This window comes from Quercus suber, unplaced genomic scaffold, assembly GCF_002906115.3.
Source record: "Quercus suber isolate HL8 unplaced genomic scaffold, Cork oak 2.0 scaffold_465, whole genome shotgun sequence".
In the NCBI taxonomy this organism is placed as follows: Eukaryota; Viridiplantae; Streptophyta; class Magnoliopsida; order Fagales; family Fagaceae; genus Quercus; species Quercus suber.
In genome coordinates this window covers 206,848-222,338 of record NW_027069916.1, presented here as the reverse complement: position 1 = coordinate 222,338, position 15,491 = coordinate 206,848, and the positions used below count along the sequence as shown (strand labels likewise).

General features: G+C 33.9%; 2 protein-coding genes across 2 annotated transcripts; one reads left to right on the top strand and one right to left on the bottom strand.

Moving 5' to 3' along the window:
- Positions 1-288: 288 nt before the first annotated feature.
- LOC112000510 (zinc transporter 4, chloroplastic) lies at positions 289-3,320 on the bottom strand. Its single transcript, XM_065762590.1, has 4 exons — positions 3,040-3,320; positions 2,875-2,932; positions 1,957-2,678; positions 289-828 (listed from the first exon to the last, which is right to left on the bottom strand). Exons 1-4 carry the CDS (start codon positions 3,052-3,054, stop codon positions 373-375), a joined length of 1,251 nt encoding a protein of 416 aa, XP_065618662.1. The 5' UTR covers positions 3,055-3,320; the 3' UTR covers positions 289-372.
- An 8,520-nt stretch (positions 3,321-11,840) lies between these two features.
- On the top strand, positions 11,841-13,185 carry LOC112000508 (pathogen-associated molecular patterns-induced protein A70). The gene has a single exon (XM_024032646.2). The coding sequence runs from the start codon at positions 12,006-12,008 to the stop codon at positions 12,930-12,932; it is 927 nt and encodes a 308-aa protein (XP_023888414.2). The 5' UTR covers positions 11,841-12,005; the 3' UTR covers positions 12,933-13,185.
- Positions 13,186-15,491: the final 2,306 nt, after the last annotated feature.

Below are 15,491 nucleotides of genomic sequence, written 5' to 3'. Positions count from 1 at the left end.
CCTATTACTACAAGCTTTAGGAAAAACCCACACAGACCAAGACCATTCAAGATGGCATAAGTCTCTGCTCGTACAAAATGCTGAATATGACCATGTGCAATTGGAAAATGAGTTGGAATAATTTAGCACTCAAAATAACCATTAAAGTTAAAAACAATATTTATCACGTGGGAGGAATATATTGGTCAGCAATACAAAATGGAGAAAAGAATATTCTTTTTTTTTTCTTTTCTTTTTTTAATCAAAAGCAATGACTACAAACCTTTTTTCTTCCTACCCTCTCCTTGCTAAGAGAAACCAAAAAGAAAGAATTTTGATGCATTGCCACAATTACACACAAAAGGCGAGAAATCTAAACAAATATATTAATAATCAAGCCCAAATTGCTAATGAAGACATCAATCCAGCCCCAAGGAAGAGTGTAAAATAAGATACTACTTGCAGTCTAAAGTTGCAGCTCATCCTCTTACTCAAGAAATCAGCAGCAATTAGGTCCACCAAAGCCATGTAAACCAAAATGCCAGCTGACATTGAATCCAAGATGCCTTCAGTAACCAGAGCGCCAACACTGTATGGGTTGTAGAATGAAGCAATGCCAATCCCAACAGCAATCCCTGCTGGGGTTGTCAAGGCAAAAAAGCATGCCATCACTGTTGCTGACAGATTTTTAAACTGGGCTTGGGAGATGCAGCCTCCAAGTGCAAATCCTTCAAAGAATTGATGGAAGGATAATGCTGCAATTAAGGGTCTTATAGTACATGGACTTTGTGAAACTCCTAGTGATAGTCCAATGATAACTGAATGTGATACAATCCCAAGTTCCAAAACCTGCATAGAAAAGGTTTGGAAATATTATATACACAATTTAATTGGTCAAGTAATTAGTAGCTACTAGAAACTCAATCTGCACAATGATTGTTAAAAGTTCTCAGAGCCATCTTATATACAGAGTGTAAGACTATTCCTTCCAATGAAAAAGCATATGCAGATTACAATTTACAACACATGGTAAATTGAGAGGCATTGGCAAAGTTTTCCTTTGAAACTAACAAAGCCTGAAAGCTAAACCAACAACTACAGTGAAGGTGTCGGCAGTAATTAAATTACTTAGGACCGTGTAAAAGTACTACACGCTATTGCTGAATTGGCTTATAATATGAAGGGTCGAGAAAGTAGGAAAAGTTTGTTGACATTCATTTGTTTTGGTCCAGTTAGATGCATTTCGAACTTACACATGTCAAATTTGTTTGATCACCAACCTGACCAAATTGGACAATGAAAGGAACTCACAAACTACATTCCAAAACAAAGTTACTCAACTTAGACAACAACGATGTTTTAGCAAAGAGAAAAAGAAAGAATGAGCTATACACAATGTCAACAAGAGGATAGGAATTGAACTCATCAAGCTCACTTAAGTTTATTATGACTCAACAGGATTAGGACCATAACACCACCACCATTCTCTAAATTCACTCGCTCAAAATAAGGTACTTATTGAAAGCATAAGTCAAATAATACCAAAACAAGTTTAAAAATACATACAATAAACATATTATATTTATTATGTGAAAGTAATATTACAATATTCGTGTAACCTTAAAAAATGTCATAAAAGTTTATCATAACATGTTATGCAATATGAAAAGTTCCATGAAAGTGTGTGTGTTTATTATCAAAAGTGAACCAACTGTTTTTTGCTGAAAAAAAAAAAAAAAAAAAAAAAAAAGTGAACCAAATGTTTGTGAGACCTGTGGTCCTACCAATAACGTGGTAAAAACTAGGTCCCACATTTACTTTTGAAAGTGGTAGGGTACCATTTATAGGCCCACTTTTAACCGGCCCACTTTTACTAGCACCTTTAACCCACCCTCAACAATCAAAGCACTAATTAAAATCACTAATGAACATCCAAACAAAACACAGAGTAAAACAAAAAACCAAACCCACACATACCTGTGAAACGACGACGTGTCTAACACCCCCATCCTCCTCATCATCATCAAACCCATGAGAATGCCCATGCCCATGCCCATGCCCATTCCCATGTCCATGTCCATGATCACTCACGTACCCATCACATGCATCCTGTCCATGTGGATGAGAATGTCTATGGTGCGCCGCATGTGCATGCATCCCCACAATATGGATTCCACCACCTTCTTCTTCTCCAAACACTTTCCCACCATTCCCATCCAAACCCGTCACAATCCCACTCTCCAAACGCGGGTCCTCCGACCCGACCCTGATCTTTTCCTCAATTACTCTCTGTTTCCTTTCATAATACTGGGTCCCAACAAAGTCAACGAATAGGGTCACCAGCGAAGCCACCATGGCAAAAAACCCAGAAAATGGAAACTTGGACCACGGGTACTCGGGCAAACACGGGTCAGATAGCGCCTCCGACCCGCCCGACAACATGTGGACAAACCCGGTTGCGAGAATTACACCGGCAGCGAAAGCTTTCGCCGCAACAAACACATTTCCGTCGGTACGAAGGAATCGGCGGTTCCTTCCCACGAGTGGAATCGCGATTCCAACCACTCCAGCAATCAGAATCGAAGCTATGGCCACGAGTTTGAGAACCAAAGCCGTTGACTCGTCTCGGCAATTCTCTAACTCGCCATCTCTACAGCTCGCGCTCGACATAGATTCCGAAACTGAGCTAAAGATCGAGTCTTTATTGGTGTTCGATGCACAAAAAAAAAAAAAAAAACAAGAATGCCCAGATGTTAGAAACAGAGTAAAAGAATCAAATATGGGTTAAAATTTGAGTTTTTGAATTGGGTTTTTTGTATGATCGAATACCCAATAGCCAAAAGGGAAAGAATTTCGTGAAATTGAGTTCAATTTGGTGATGGGGATTGAATTTACCTGAGAAAGTTCGGAGTTTTGTTCTGAACCCTTCGAGACAGAGCATGGACCAGAGATCCTGGATAGAACAAAAACAAAAACAAAAACGTCATCGTTAATAAATAAATAAAAAGAAACAAAATTGACTAAGAGAGAGACAGAGAGATAGATTCTCGAAGAATGAACCTCAATGAAAGACATGGGAAGAGAGATGACTAGAATCTCGGATTTATGCTTTTTTTCAAAAAGAGACTTTGGAGTGATCGGTGGGGATCGAAGACGAGTAGTGTGTTATTTATTTATTCTAATGCCTTTGTGGCGTATGGACGCTTTGTTCCAATTTGATTCTGCATACAGTTTTCTGTCGAAATTCGATGAGCTAATGTGGGAGAGAGAGAGACAGAGAGTGTCGACATATTTTGAGGTATTTGACGAAAGGTTAGGGGCAACGGAGGAAGAAGAAGCCTTTTGTTGCAACTTTTTGTATGAGAATGAGCGCGATAGTGTCGACATTTGCGTGTGCCTAACATTCTCTCTCCTAATAAGTTATCAACAATCTTCCTGTTTGATTTGTTTACTTTTATATATTACCTTTTTTTTCCATTTTGAAAATTACTAATAATTTCTAGTAATTTTTTCTTAATATAGGACCAAAAAATTTAAAAATAAACTTATTTTAAAATAATTGAAATTTAAATTATTTAAAATAAAATTACAATAAAAAATTATGCGAAATTCGCAAATAATACTAAAATAAGCAATAAAAATCAACTTATAATTCAATTACAAACACTACAATACTACAACTACATGTTTTGGATGGTACATTGTTTCAAAATGACTTTATTTTAGACTTTTAGTTTGGAAAGTCCTAAAATGAATTTGTCTTTTTAAGGTTAGTAAATGAATTTCCTAACTTATTATTTTACTTTATTAAAAAAGTCATTATTCATCTTTTACTAAAGTTTATATTAAGAAAATTAACGTAAAATATAATAATAATAATAATAATTGTGGGAGACTAAGGAAAGTAAACTCTGAGAACTGCGCCTATCCGAGGAGAACAAGAGAGCCAAAGGACAATTGAAATCCCTTAAAAGCCCAAGGACAAGGGAAGGGATAGCAACGGGAGGCTTGCAAGGGTGACGGGAGGAAGTTTCCTGAAGAAGACACTGTACATACAATTTTCGTAAAAGATAAATCACACGATCACGAAATAGTGTAACAAATAATCAATTTGTATTTGATTTGTAAATATGTGAGTACAATCCTCTGTATGAACCTTTACAATGAAAGAGTAAAATAAATTCATCTGATTCGATCTCCAAGAAACGTTACGATCTGAAGGGGCTATGAAGCTTGATCTTGAATCGTGCTTTGATGTCTCCTAGTTGAATGTGCTTGATTTGATGCGAGGGTCGTTGGCTTGATCTCGAGCTAGGTTAAAGGAGAATCCCCACTTTGGTTTGAAGAAGTAGGAATAGGCCTTGATGAACAATGAAATTCTTGTGAACTTTAGAGATGACTCTCTATTTTGGCAGAGTGTCGGTAGTGTTTTCTCTCTAAGTGTTCTGTTTCCTTTCTCATATGAAAAGCCTCTATTTATAGGCAACTCAATCGAATTTAATTTTGAACTTTCTCTCAGTATTTATTGAGAGTTATTTATGAATTTAATTTGGTCTTTCATTTAATAAGAACTTTCCACATAAATCTTTTCTTCTGACATTGCCATATGTCTTTCTTATTTGATGTTGCCACGTGACTTGATTTCATTTGTTGATTGTCCACCTCATCAATTTGAGATTAATTTGATCACAAATATTTTATTATGAACAATCGGACAGTTGTGAATACATCATAAAATTTTGATGTCTACAGACATCTCTCACCTTCACATTCAATACTCTGCACCAACCTAACCAGTTGAATTAATAATGAAATGACCTCTGAACAGTAACTTTACAACTAATAACTCCCTCTACCACCTCCAAAAGGGTCTTGATAGGACAAGTATCCTATGGAATCTCCTAAGATGTACAGGTGGAGGGTTAGGATGAAAGGGAAGGAGCTATATAAGGAAGGAAACCCTCCAGAAAAATGAGATGAAGATTCTCTAAGGAAAAAGGAACTAGTGAGAAAGCAAAGAAATACCCAGTGTAGCAATATCATCCTGATTTATCAATATAAGATCCATCCTCGGAATTACCCAAGGAAGTATTTTTTGGAATCCTTGTTTCATTTCCTTCTATTTCTCACTTAAGCTCTATTAGCTTTAGACTTGGAACAATTTCAGTGTTGCACTGGTTTAGAATCCCACTCTATTAAAAATTCATTGTTTGGGCTTAGTTTTGAAGATCCAAACAACACTATTCTAAGTGGACTTGGGCCTTTACATTTCTAGCTCTTACAATAATAATAATAATAATAATATAGTTATGGAAACTTATAAATTTTTAGGTAAAAGGCAATGTACTGAATGACTTTTTTTTTTCTTAAGAGGTTAACAAAGTGAGTATTTGATTTCAATATAAGTGTGTCTTTTGTGGAGCAGTGTATAAGTAAACCCAAAAAAAAAAAAAAAAAATGCGTGCAAGCCTACGAGGATGTCCTCATTCCTTCTCTAAAATAAATAAAAATTTCCTACTTTCATAACTTTTTTTAAACGACTTTTATGAGACTGTAATTCAAATATCATCATTTATTTTGTCATCATCTACCTATCTAACAACCATGGTCCAAAAAAATGCTTCACTCTATGTCTATGGATGTGTCCTTAAAAAAAAGAAAAAAAGAAAAAGAAAAAGAAAGGTGTCTTTTGGTTTTGTACTATTCAAGTAACACCTTTGTAATGGAATTTGATCATTGCTAATTTGATTGATCCCCCTAGAAGAAATTGGGATATGCATGAAATCCGCATATTATTTGATCAATATGCAATATCAATCAAGATTTTGGAAAAAATTTAGATACTCTTGGAGTACGAAAAAATTATGCTCATTCTTAAGTGTGTCTTTTGTGGAGCAGTGTATAAGTAAACCCAAAAAAAAAAAAAAAAATGCGTGCAAGCCTACGAGGATGTCCTCATTCCTTCTCTAAAATAAATAAAAATTTCCTACTTTCATAACTTTTTTTAAACGACTTTTATGAGACTGTAATTCAAATATCATCATTTATTTTGTCATCATCTACCTATCTAACAACCATGGTCCAAAAAAATGCTTCACTCTATGTCTATGGATGTGTCCTTAAAAAAAAGAAAAAAAGAAAAAGAAAAAGAAAGGTGTCTTTTGGTTTTGTACTATTCAAGTAACACCTTTGTAATGGAATTTGATCATTGCTAATTTGATTGATCCCCCTAGAAGAAATTGGGATATGCATGAAATCCGCATATTATTTGATCAATATGCAATATCAATCAAGATTTTGGAAAAAATTTAGATACTCTTGGAGTACGAAAAAATTATGCTCATTCATCTCACGTTCATAGTGGGCCTCACAATGAATTTAATTAGTGGACTTCATCATAAATGTGAGAAAAAGAAACACCATTCTCTATACTGTGGAAGTACCTAAAAATTATTCATTTAAAAGATAATAGAATCATCTTAGCTTGAATAGAATGATTATTGTATTTTAGTGAAATCAGGCAATCAACCCACGTTTGAAGTTTGGAATCAATTGTGGCATAACAAGTTCCGTAAAAGGCAAAAAGATGTTCCTTTTCATTTAAGGATTGATGCGTTTTGTGTTTCCCATGTGATGTCACATTCCAGTTACACCAAACTTAGAAGACCATGCATGTGTGTGGGTTGAGATCAACACCTAATGCAATTGCAATTAATGGATGATGTTAAGGGTGGTAAAAAGCAACTTTCATTTTCAATCATTAAATTAAAAATATTAAAATGAAGTAAAAAAGTTAACAAAATCCCAGCAGCTGCAACACCTTGTGGCTTGTGGCTTGTGGCTAGTGGCAGGCTCTCACTACGGGCAGGGATAAGTAGAGGTGCATGTATGCTGGCCCGAACACCCCTTAGGAAACCAAAAAAAAAAAGAAAGTTAAGAAAGTAAAATAAAAAATTAAAAAAAAAAATTGTGAGAGAAAAGTAGGTAATTGCATCTAATCTCTATCTTTGTGTGATCAAACTCAAGAGAGTATTGCACCTAATCTTAATCCTTGTGTGATCAAACTCAAGACAATGAACTTCACCTCTAGAAATTTTTTTTGTCGGGTCTAATAGAAACTCTAGACTTTCATTCAACTATTTAAACTTACTAATCAATAAATGATTTCAATTTATGCAAATGTGTGTAACACCCCACTTTTATCCGTACTAGATCTCAAAATACAATATATATTTATACACACACTCATACATACATAAATGATGTGATTGAACCTATTATGTCTATTCTAAGATTGTTCTTATAATCGAACCAAAATTTCAATAAGTTGCTTTTTGGATATAAAGGAGATTTGATTTCAATATAATTTTTTTAATCATTTAAGGTAAACTTGAACCAACCATTTGATCTTTTACAACTTTTGAGTTAGACCTAGAAGAGGTCCATCCACAAAAAGGAAAGGATTACAAAAAAGACAATTTCTAATTTCGGCTTTTTTCCTGAATAAAGATATATTGCAAGTTGCAACCCAAAAGGAGTAAAAAGGCAGGTAAAGTTAGCTTTTACACTTCCCCATGTCAAGCCCAAGTGGCTGGTTCAATACAAAATAAAGGGCTCAGCTTTAAGTCTGAATTGATTACTGAGCTTCAACACCACGATCTTTAGAATTTTTGAATAGAGAGCCCAAAGTTTTTAGGGCAAGCCCAGTTATTATGCCCAATCAAGTGAGTAAATGGTGGCATGGCATGAGACTCAGAATGTGTTAAGTATCACTATTAAGACAGTCACAGAAGTAAACATTTTGGATATGAAAGCCCATTTGAATCAATGAATGATTTTAGGAAAATTGGTCATTGTTTATTGTCCTGTACTGCTGTTGAACCTATAGTAATATTTTGTTTAAAATATACTATTAGTCTCCAAAATTATAATTTGGGTTAAGTTCTACTGTTGTCCAAAGATTTTTTATTTTATTAGTCTTCGTATAATTGAAAATGAATCAATTTTTTTTTTTTTTTTAAGAAACGAAAATGTATCGAATTTTTACGTAATTTTGCCATCATAACAAAACACCATGTGTCTTTCCGTATTTTGTCACCTAAGCAAGATTTATAATAACAAAAATACAAAAAGATTAATTCAACATGTCATTAATTTTCTGAATGGTCAAAATAAACTTTTTAAGTTTTAAAGATTAACATAAAACTTGACTCAAATTTAGTAACTAAACATATACTCTTACCTAACATTTTTATTTTGTTAATACTTGATAAAAATATGTGCCATGCAAACGATTTCACGTACGTAAGTATTCTTCAATATATTTTTATAAGTTAGATATTCATTTTCCTGAGTCGTTGAGTAAATTCATCGTTATCTTTAAAAATAATCTTTATCCCAGAATAACATCAGAAGGTTAGTTAATTTGATTAGATTCCTCGTCTCAAATGGCAACAACAATGGGCAGTCAATGATTAACCATGTCTTACTACAATTTGAAACCTACTAGCCATTGAAATTTAAAAATCCACTTATAAAAACCTAATGGGGTTATTAGGAGTTGGAGAAGGAGGAAATCATTCAAGTTCCTTTTATTGATGAACATATAATATTAATTGGTATAAATTATTTGTTTATGGGTTCTATTAATGGATGCCCTTAGAATATTTGTTAATGAATCATTTTATAAAAATTTTAATATCACTTTTATAAAAAAAAATAAATACATCTTCAAAAAAAAAGTCAATTGTTTTTTTTTTAATAAAACGTTTTTAAAAATATTTTCTAAACCAATGTTCTTAAGGAATTTGTTAACTTCTCCCTTCATTTATATCAAACTAGTTTATAATCAATTATTGCGATATAAAAAATGCTTAGGACCAATTCTTCTTGGAATCTTAGAGTTTGTTTGGATATCACTTATTTTGTTGAAAACTGAAAATTTACTGCTGAAAACACTATAACAAAATAATTATTAAGTTATGAATAGTGCTGTGAGACACAAGATTTACCTAAAAATCTGTATTTTCACAAGTTTGGCTGGGCTTTGAATAGTGCCGTGAGACTCTGCCAAAAATGCAAAAGCAACTTCATTTCTACGCAAACCTACACTTATACTCAACCTAATAATAATAATAATAATAATAATAATAATGGGGACAATGACAGTGCAAGTTCCATACCAACCTAGTGCGGTCCCCCAAATAGATCATACTCGTCCCCAAATAGATCAATGCTCCTAAAACATCCATGTGAAAATTTTTGGGTGTTTGATTAGTTATGTATGCGTTTGGTGTGTTTGGTGAGTTTTTAAAAATAAATCTGCGCTTCTAATCAATTTTAACAAATTAATAAAAACGTCAGTGACGTGTTACATGTATAATGCCAATTGCCAAAGAAACATCCAAATGCCCTAAACAATGCAAAGTGAAAGTGCTTGAAAATGCCAAGAAGAAATTCCAAGCATGTTGTCTATGTAATATTTTTGAGAAAATTTGTCGATATAATTCTTGAATCATAAATTTTATTACAATTTTGATGTTAAAAATAGTGGGAAAAAAGTAGTAAGGTCTATGTAAAAGTTATAGATAATCATTCATAGTTTGTAACATCAAAATTGTGACAATAATCTTAGCACAAAAGTTGTAATTTTAAGATAAATCAATATTTTATGAAAAGTTTTCTCATTTAAATAATTGTTGCATACTCTATTTCTTTTAAAATATTAATACTAACTAAAAAATGAGGAAGGGATAACCCTTCATTAATATATGATTTGACATGATTGACAAAATTAATATACGTCAACTTATGTATACTTATAGATATAGTTAAAGAGAAATTATTGCGCTTGTACTCTTTCCCCCTATCACAAGAAGTAGATCCCATCCATGAGTTCTAAATGGGGATCATAATTTTCTACTTGAATTTATTTAGATTCTAATTAAGATTCGGACCAATTTTGACGGGTTTGATACTTGTTTTAATTTAGTTTTTGCTTCATAAGTTTTGCAACCAAAACCCTTTGATTTGGTTGTCAAGCTAGGGATAAGGTTTTCTTCAATGCGTATTCATATCATATTATACATTATTGCAATACTAAATTTTTGGTAAACTAAACTTTTGAAGTAGGACTATTATTTGCTCATCTTAAATAAATGACATGTTTAATTAATGGAACTTATTATTAAATGAAAGGAAAAAAGAAAAAGAAAAAAGAAACAGTTGTAGAGTACAAATAGTTGGTTTAACCTTGGTGTACAATGTCACCTTGTCTATGGAAGAGCCTTTTGCAAGTACTTGTATAAGTTTGGAGCCACAAAACCTAAAAAAACCTAAAACTTTGGCGCCACAATTTTATATTATAAAATGTTTTACAATGATTGAAGTGGCAAGTTATCAAGGATGTCAAATGGGTGGGTTTAGAGTAGGAGGGTTTGGATTGGGTATATAAAACTCATTTACTCATTAAAACTCATTTGACTAATTACTTTTAACCCAAATCCAACCCAACCTAATTATTATGGATAAACCCCAACTCACCTAATTATCAAAATTACCAAAATGTCATTAAAGTGAAAACCCCAACACTTTTTTTTTTTATAACCCCAACACTTTCCTGGATTCTTTTTTCTACTAAATTTTCAAAAAACACAACAATATTATGAAAATAAAAATAATTGTAAATTCTATTTTACCTCAGCTTTCTTGACAACCAAACAGGTAATCAAAAACGAAAACTAATATTACTAACATAAGAAGCATTAACAGAATAAAAAATAACTTAACTAATCAATTGTCTCAAGGGTAAATAGTTTATGAGAATCATCAAAATAACAACAACAACAACAATAATAATTAAAAAAAAAAAAAAGTTTAGCAGATCATAGTGACACGTACAAATTGGAGGCGATGGGGCGGTCCCAAACGAAGAGGACTTGGATTCGATCCTAGGTGATGTTGCTTCTCAAATGCATGACAAAGGTGGCGTTGGTGTAGGTGTCGTCCCTTTCTTTAAACCCTAGAAATTTAGATCTCCATCTTCGTCTTCAACGTTCGATTAGGGTTTTGCAAGAAAGAGGGGGAAGACTTGTCCAATAGCTGTGCTATGTGTGTCGATGCTCTTGATGGGTTGTGTACGGAGCTTGTGGCCACAAAGAGGTCTGTTCCACCTATGTCGCTCATCTTCGCTTCATTTCAAGGATCGTCGTTGCTATATCTGCAAGTCCAAGTCCGACATCATTTTCGTCACCAAAGTCAAGTTTCCTCTCCTTCTTTCTTTGTTTTTTATTTTTTATTTTATTGGAAGTGCTGTATTGAATTTGGGTATATTGTTTTTAGATTAAATGGGGTTAAATGGGTTTTTAGTTAAAACCCAATAATTACTGAGTTTAATTGGATTGATGCCCATTTAACTCAACTAATGATTAGGTGCGTTTGAGTTTAATTAGAATGAATGAGGTTAGGTAAGCAAATAATTTTAGGCTTATTTTCACCTCAATCAAAAATTGATGATAAAGTGATATGCTCAGCAAGAGAAATTAATGAAAACTTGTCTAAGTCTAATTTTGTGAATTTTTTTTTTTTTTTGTAAATGCAGCATTATTTTTTTCTCTTCTTTTGTTTGTTCAAACTTCAAAGGAGCTAGTCTAGAATAGATGAAAGTCTGGTTTTCAAGTCCAGGCTGCAATTCCTAGCCTGTCACCATTCACCATCACCTCCCTCTATTAAAATCCAACCACAACCTCACATTTACTCTCTCCCACACCACACACCTTCTCTTTTGTCAGCGTATCACAGGCCCATCATACATTGACACGTATCCCTCGAGATCCTGAAAATAATTGGGAATATCCTCAGAAAAGAAAAACACTCCCAACTAATTAACCAAAATATCCCTCCAAATAGACCCCCCTCCTACTCTCCCATTCTCTTTAGTCTTTTATTTATCTCACACACACTCTCAAAGTCCCCAAGTTCTAAACTCTGCAATTCATTCTCTTTCACTCTTAACCGAAAGAAAAGCCATGTTTGAAGAATCCACTTCCTTTATACCTTCAGTATGGGCTTCCATGAACAGCTGGTTCACACCCACTGTTCTCTTTGTCCTCCTCAACCTTATGATTGGCACCATTGCCATTACTTCAAGACAAGGCAACCAACAACGCCAACAACAACACCAACAACAAGAAGAAGCTCAAGACCAAGGATACCCACAACTTGCTAGATCTCCATCTGTGTTACAAAGGCTCAAGTCCATCAATTTCTCCAACTACTATAGATCCCCACAACCAACCACCACCACAGCCTTTGACCAAACCCCAGAATCAAACACCCATTACACTCGCAGACACACCCATCAACGAGAACAAGAAGAACAACACCAACTTACCAGATCTCCTTCTCTGCTTCACAGGCTTAGGTCCATCAACTTCTACAACTACTTGTCCCCAGACTCCAACTTTTCACAATCCCAGACCACCACTTTGCACAAAACCCAAGATTCAGACACCCATTACACTTTCGAACAACATCAGCAACAAGAAGAATTAGAAGAATCGGATGAGCTATCCCAAGATGAGGAAGAAGAAGAAGAAGAAGAAGAAGAAGAAGAACAAGAGGAACGGAGCCTGGATGAGATATACATGCACCTAAAGGGGGCTAATGTTTACACGAGCAAGTCTGATGCAACGTCAACCTCTGGGGAGGTACCAACAAAGCCAACGAGGAAGATAAAGAAGTCTATGAGTGTAAAGTTAGCGTCTTTTCACTACGAAGAGGAGGAAGATATTAACAATATTGAGAGTCGCAGGCCTGCCACAGTGAGAGAAGGGAAAGTTAGTGTAACTGAGGATGAAGAAGTGGATGCCAAGGCTGATGATTTCATCAACAAGTTTAAGCAGCAGTTGAAGTTGCAGAGGCTGGATTCGTTAATTAATTGGAGTGGGAAGTAAAGTAAAAAAGTAAAGGTAAATTTGGTTACTTTCTGGGGGTTTGTTTCTGTAATTCTTGACTAAGGGTATGTTTTGTTTAGTCAAGAAAGGCAAAAACAAAAGGGGTTGGTTAAAAAAGTTAAGGGGTTTATTGGGGATGTGATGTAGATCTATTCTATTGCTTTTATGCTTGTTGGAACTATTTGCTTCATGTGCAATTATTAGTTCTTTAACTAAACTACTCATAATTTCATACTAGTTTAATTTGGTTGTTTTTTGATGGGACATCAAGGAAATTTTGTTGATGCACGATCAATTAGTATAATACACTGGCCACTTACATATATTGTACAGTGTACTTTGTATCAACCATCAACTACTCAAATGATTGACATCGTTGAAGTTCAATTGAGAGAATTGTGAATTGCCCTCAAATGCTTAACTAAGTTTGTCTATTTCCATTTCTTTTCCATGATGTAGTTAGGAGAAAAAGGTAACATTTAGCCTTTGTCTGCAGATAAAGCAATCATTTTATAAATATGGAAGGGTCCTGACAGTCACTAATTAACAAATGTTTGCCTATGGTTTTGAGCCATTTTTGTCCATCTGTACTGCAATTCCAGGATAGATTTGGCTGTGCATTGGGGCCATTTTGGTCCATATGCCTTCCACAACCTCGTCATGGTCTTCAGGAAAAAGAAAATGCTAAACTAATTACCAATTTTATTATAATAAGAGCATCAATATTTGTCAATTTGGCTTCTCCATCGTGCTTATCCGTATCATATGGTGGTTGGTCATATTGCACGTGGGAGATTTTATTTGGCTACTTGGCTATAAGACCATTTTGAGGTGCGGAAAATTTTATTATCAGAAGAGTGGGAGCTAGTAAAATAAGCTTTTAAAAACTGCAATCGGCCATAGAAGTCACTTGTCTGTGGTCCTTAATAGGATAAATGGTTTTATTGGAAGGACCACTTTGTCTCTATTCTTTTAAGCATTTTGTGGGTCCAAATTATAAAAGTTTTAATGGTGTGCTTAAAGCACAAGTGCTTATTGTTAGCGGCTGGATTATATTTTTATAGCAAGAAGTGACATTCAATCTACCAATGCTACAATGTTGTTGTCTTCTTGAAACTTCTTGGATAGGAGGTGACCTATTATCAATCATCTTTGTGCGTTTGGAACTTTTGGATTGTGTTTTTCATTGAAAGTTTAGTTGTATAAAGTCAGCAAAAACATAATTGTACTTAATAATTGAATTAAAAAAAATGAAGTTTTAAAAAGCTATACAACAACAACAAACCTTTTACTTTAGTCTGGAAATTTTAGGGTGATGAAAAAAACACTATATATAAACAATGAACTAAGAAATAAAACAATCAGAAGCTTGTTTAGGAGGAGCTTATTTTAATTGGCTTGTTGAGCTCAAAGTAACAATAAGTTAATCCAAATTACAGCTGTGCTTAAAGAAAACAAAGAGGGTAAAGCTTGAAACTTCATAAATGGAATAAGCTGAAAATAAGAAATGGAAGTCAAAAGTGTCAAAACATGAAAGCAAAATAATAATCTTTTTTGTTTTTGTTTTGTCCTTGTGATGAAAATGCAGGGACCCTCTATATCTGGTTTAATCTGGCTTCTGAAAAAAATCATAAATGCATTGTAAAAGTGGTGGAGAATAATAGAATGCTTGTGAGTCTGGCCAAGAATAAAGTTGCTATATTTGTAGTATATTTCTTCTCCTTCCTCTTCTTCTTCTTCTTTCGGCTTTATTAAAACTGTTGCAAGAAAAAAGAATTTCAGATAAATGGGGCTTGATATTCCATCGATTTCAATAATAATTAATTAATTGAAAACTAAAGAGGATGAGATCTGACTGTAGAAGAAGCAACGTTTGATGTTGATCCAGGTCCAGCTTATATGATCTCAAAAATTATGACTAACGTGTTTTGCTGAAATCTCTTTCACAAAGTCATGTTACCATGTGCTAAAGCTGTCATCCTTGTGGCAAATCAACATTTGAGTAAGTTTTTCCCTGGAAACCAAAAAAAAAAAAAAAAAAATCCTTTCAAACTCCATAATTTTGGGAAATCGTATAATATAAGTGGTATCCATGTTTTTTTTTTTTTTTATGAAAAATCTGAAAATTAAGAAGATTTTATTGAAACAGTAGAAACTGTACAATCAAACATAATTTATCACCTCAGCATATTTGCGAATTTTTCTATATCTCTACTATTAGTCGCTATTAAGGACTATGTCGGGGCCAATCAAACATAATTTATTTTCAGAGCCAAAAAAAAAGATATCAGTCACCATTACAGGTCTTCGAGATGTACACTAGGCAAGTTCTAGAGAGTGCTAAGTGCTAATGCCTATCTCTCTGGAATATGGCCAGTCGGTCAAGGCAGTGCCGCTTTCCTTTACTTTTTGAAGGTTTGAATTTTTTTCCAACTATTTCTATGTGGTTGTTAATGTGTCAAGGATCAATTTTTGTTTGGTTGTCTAACCATTGGTAATGGGTGTTTTTTTTTTCCACTTTAACTTAAATTTGTCAATTCAGTTTGGCAAGTTTGGATT

Coding starts and splice junctions, on each gene's coding strand:
- LOC112000510 (XM_065762590.1), bottom strand. Junction 2,679..2,874: donor AAAACTCCGAACTTTCTCAG/GTAAATTCAATC, acceptor ACACCAATAAAG/ACTCGATCTTTAGCTCAGTT. Junction 829..1,956: donor GACACGTCGTCGTTTCACAG/GTATGTGTGGGT, acceptor TTTTCTATGCAG/GTTTTGGAACTTGGGATTGT.
- LOC112000508 (XM_024032646.2), top strand. CDS start 12,006: ATGTTTGAAGAATCCACTTCCTTTATACCTTCAGTATGGGCTTCCATG.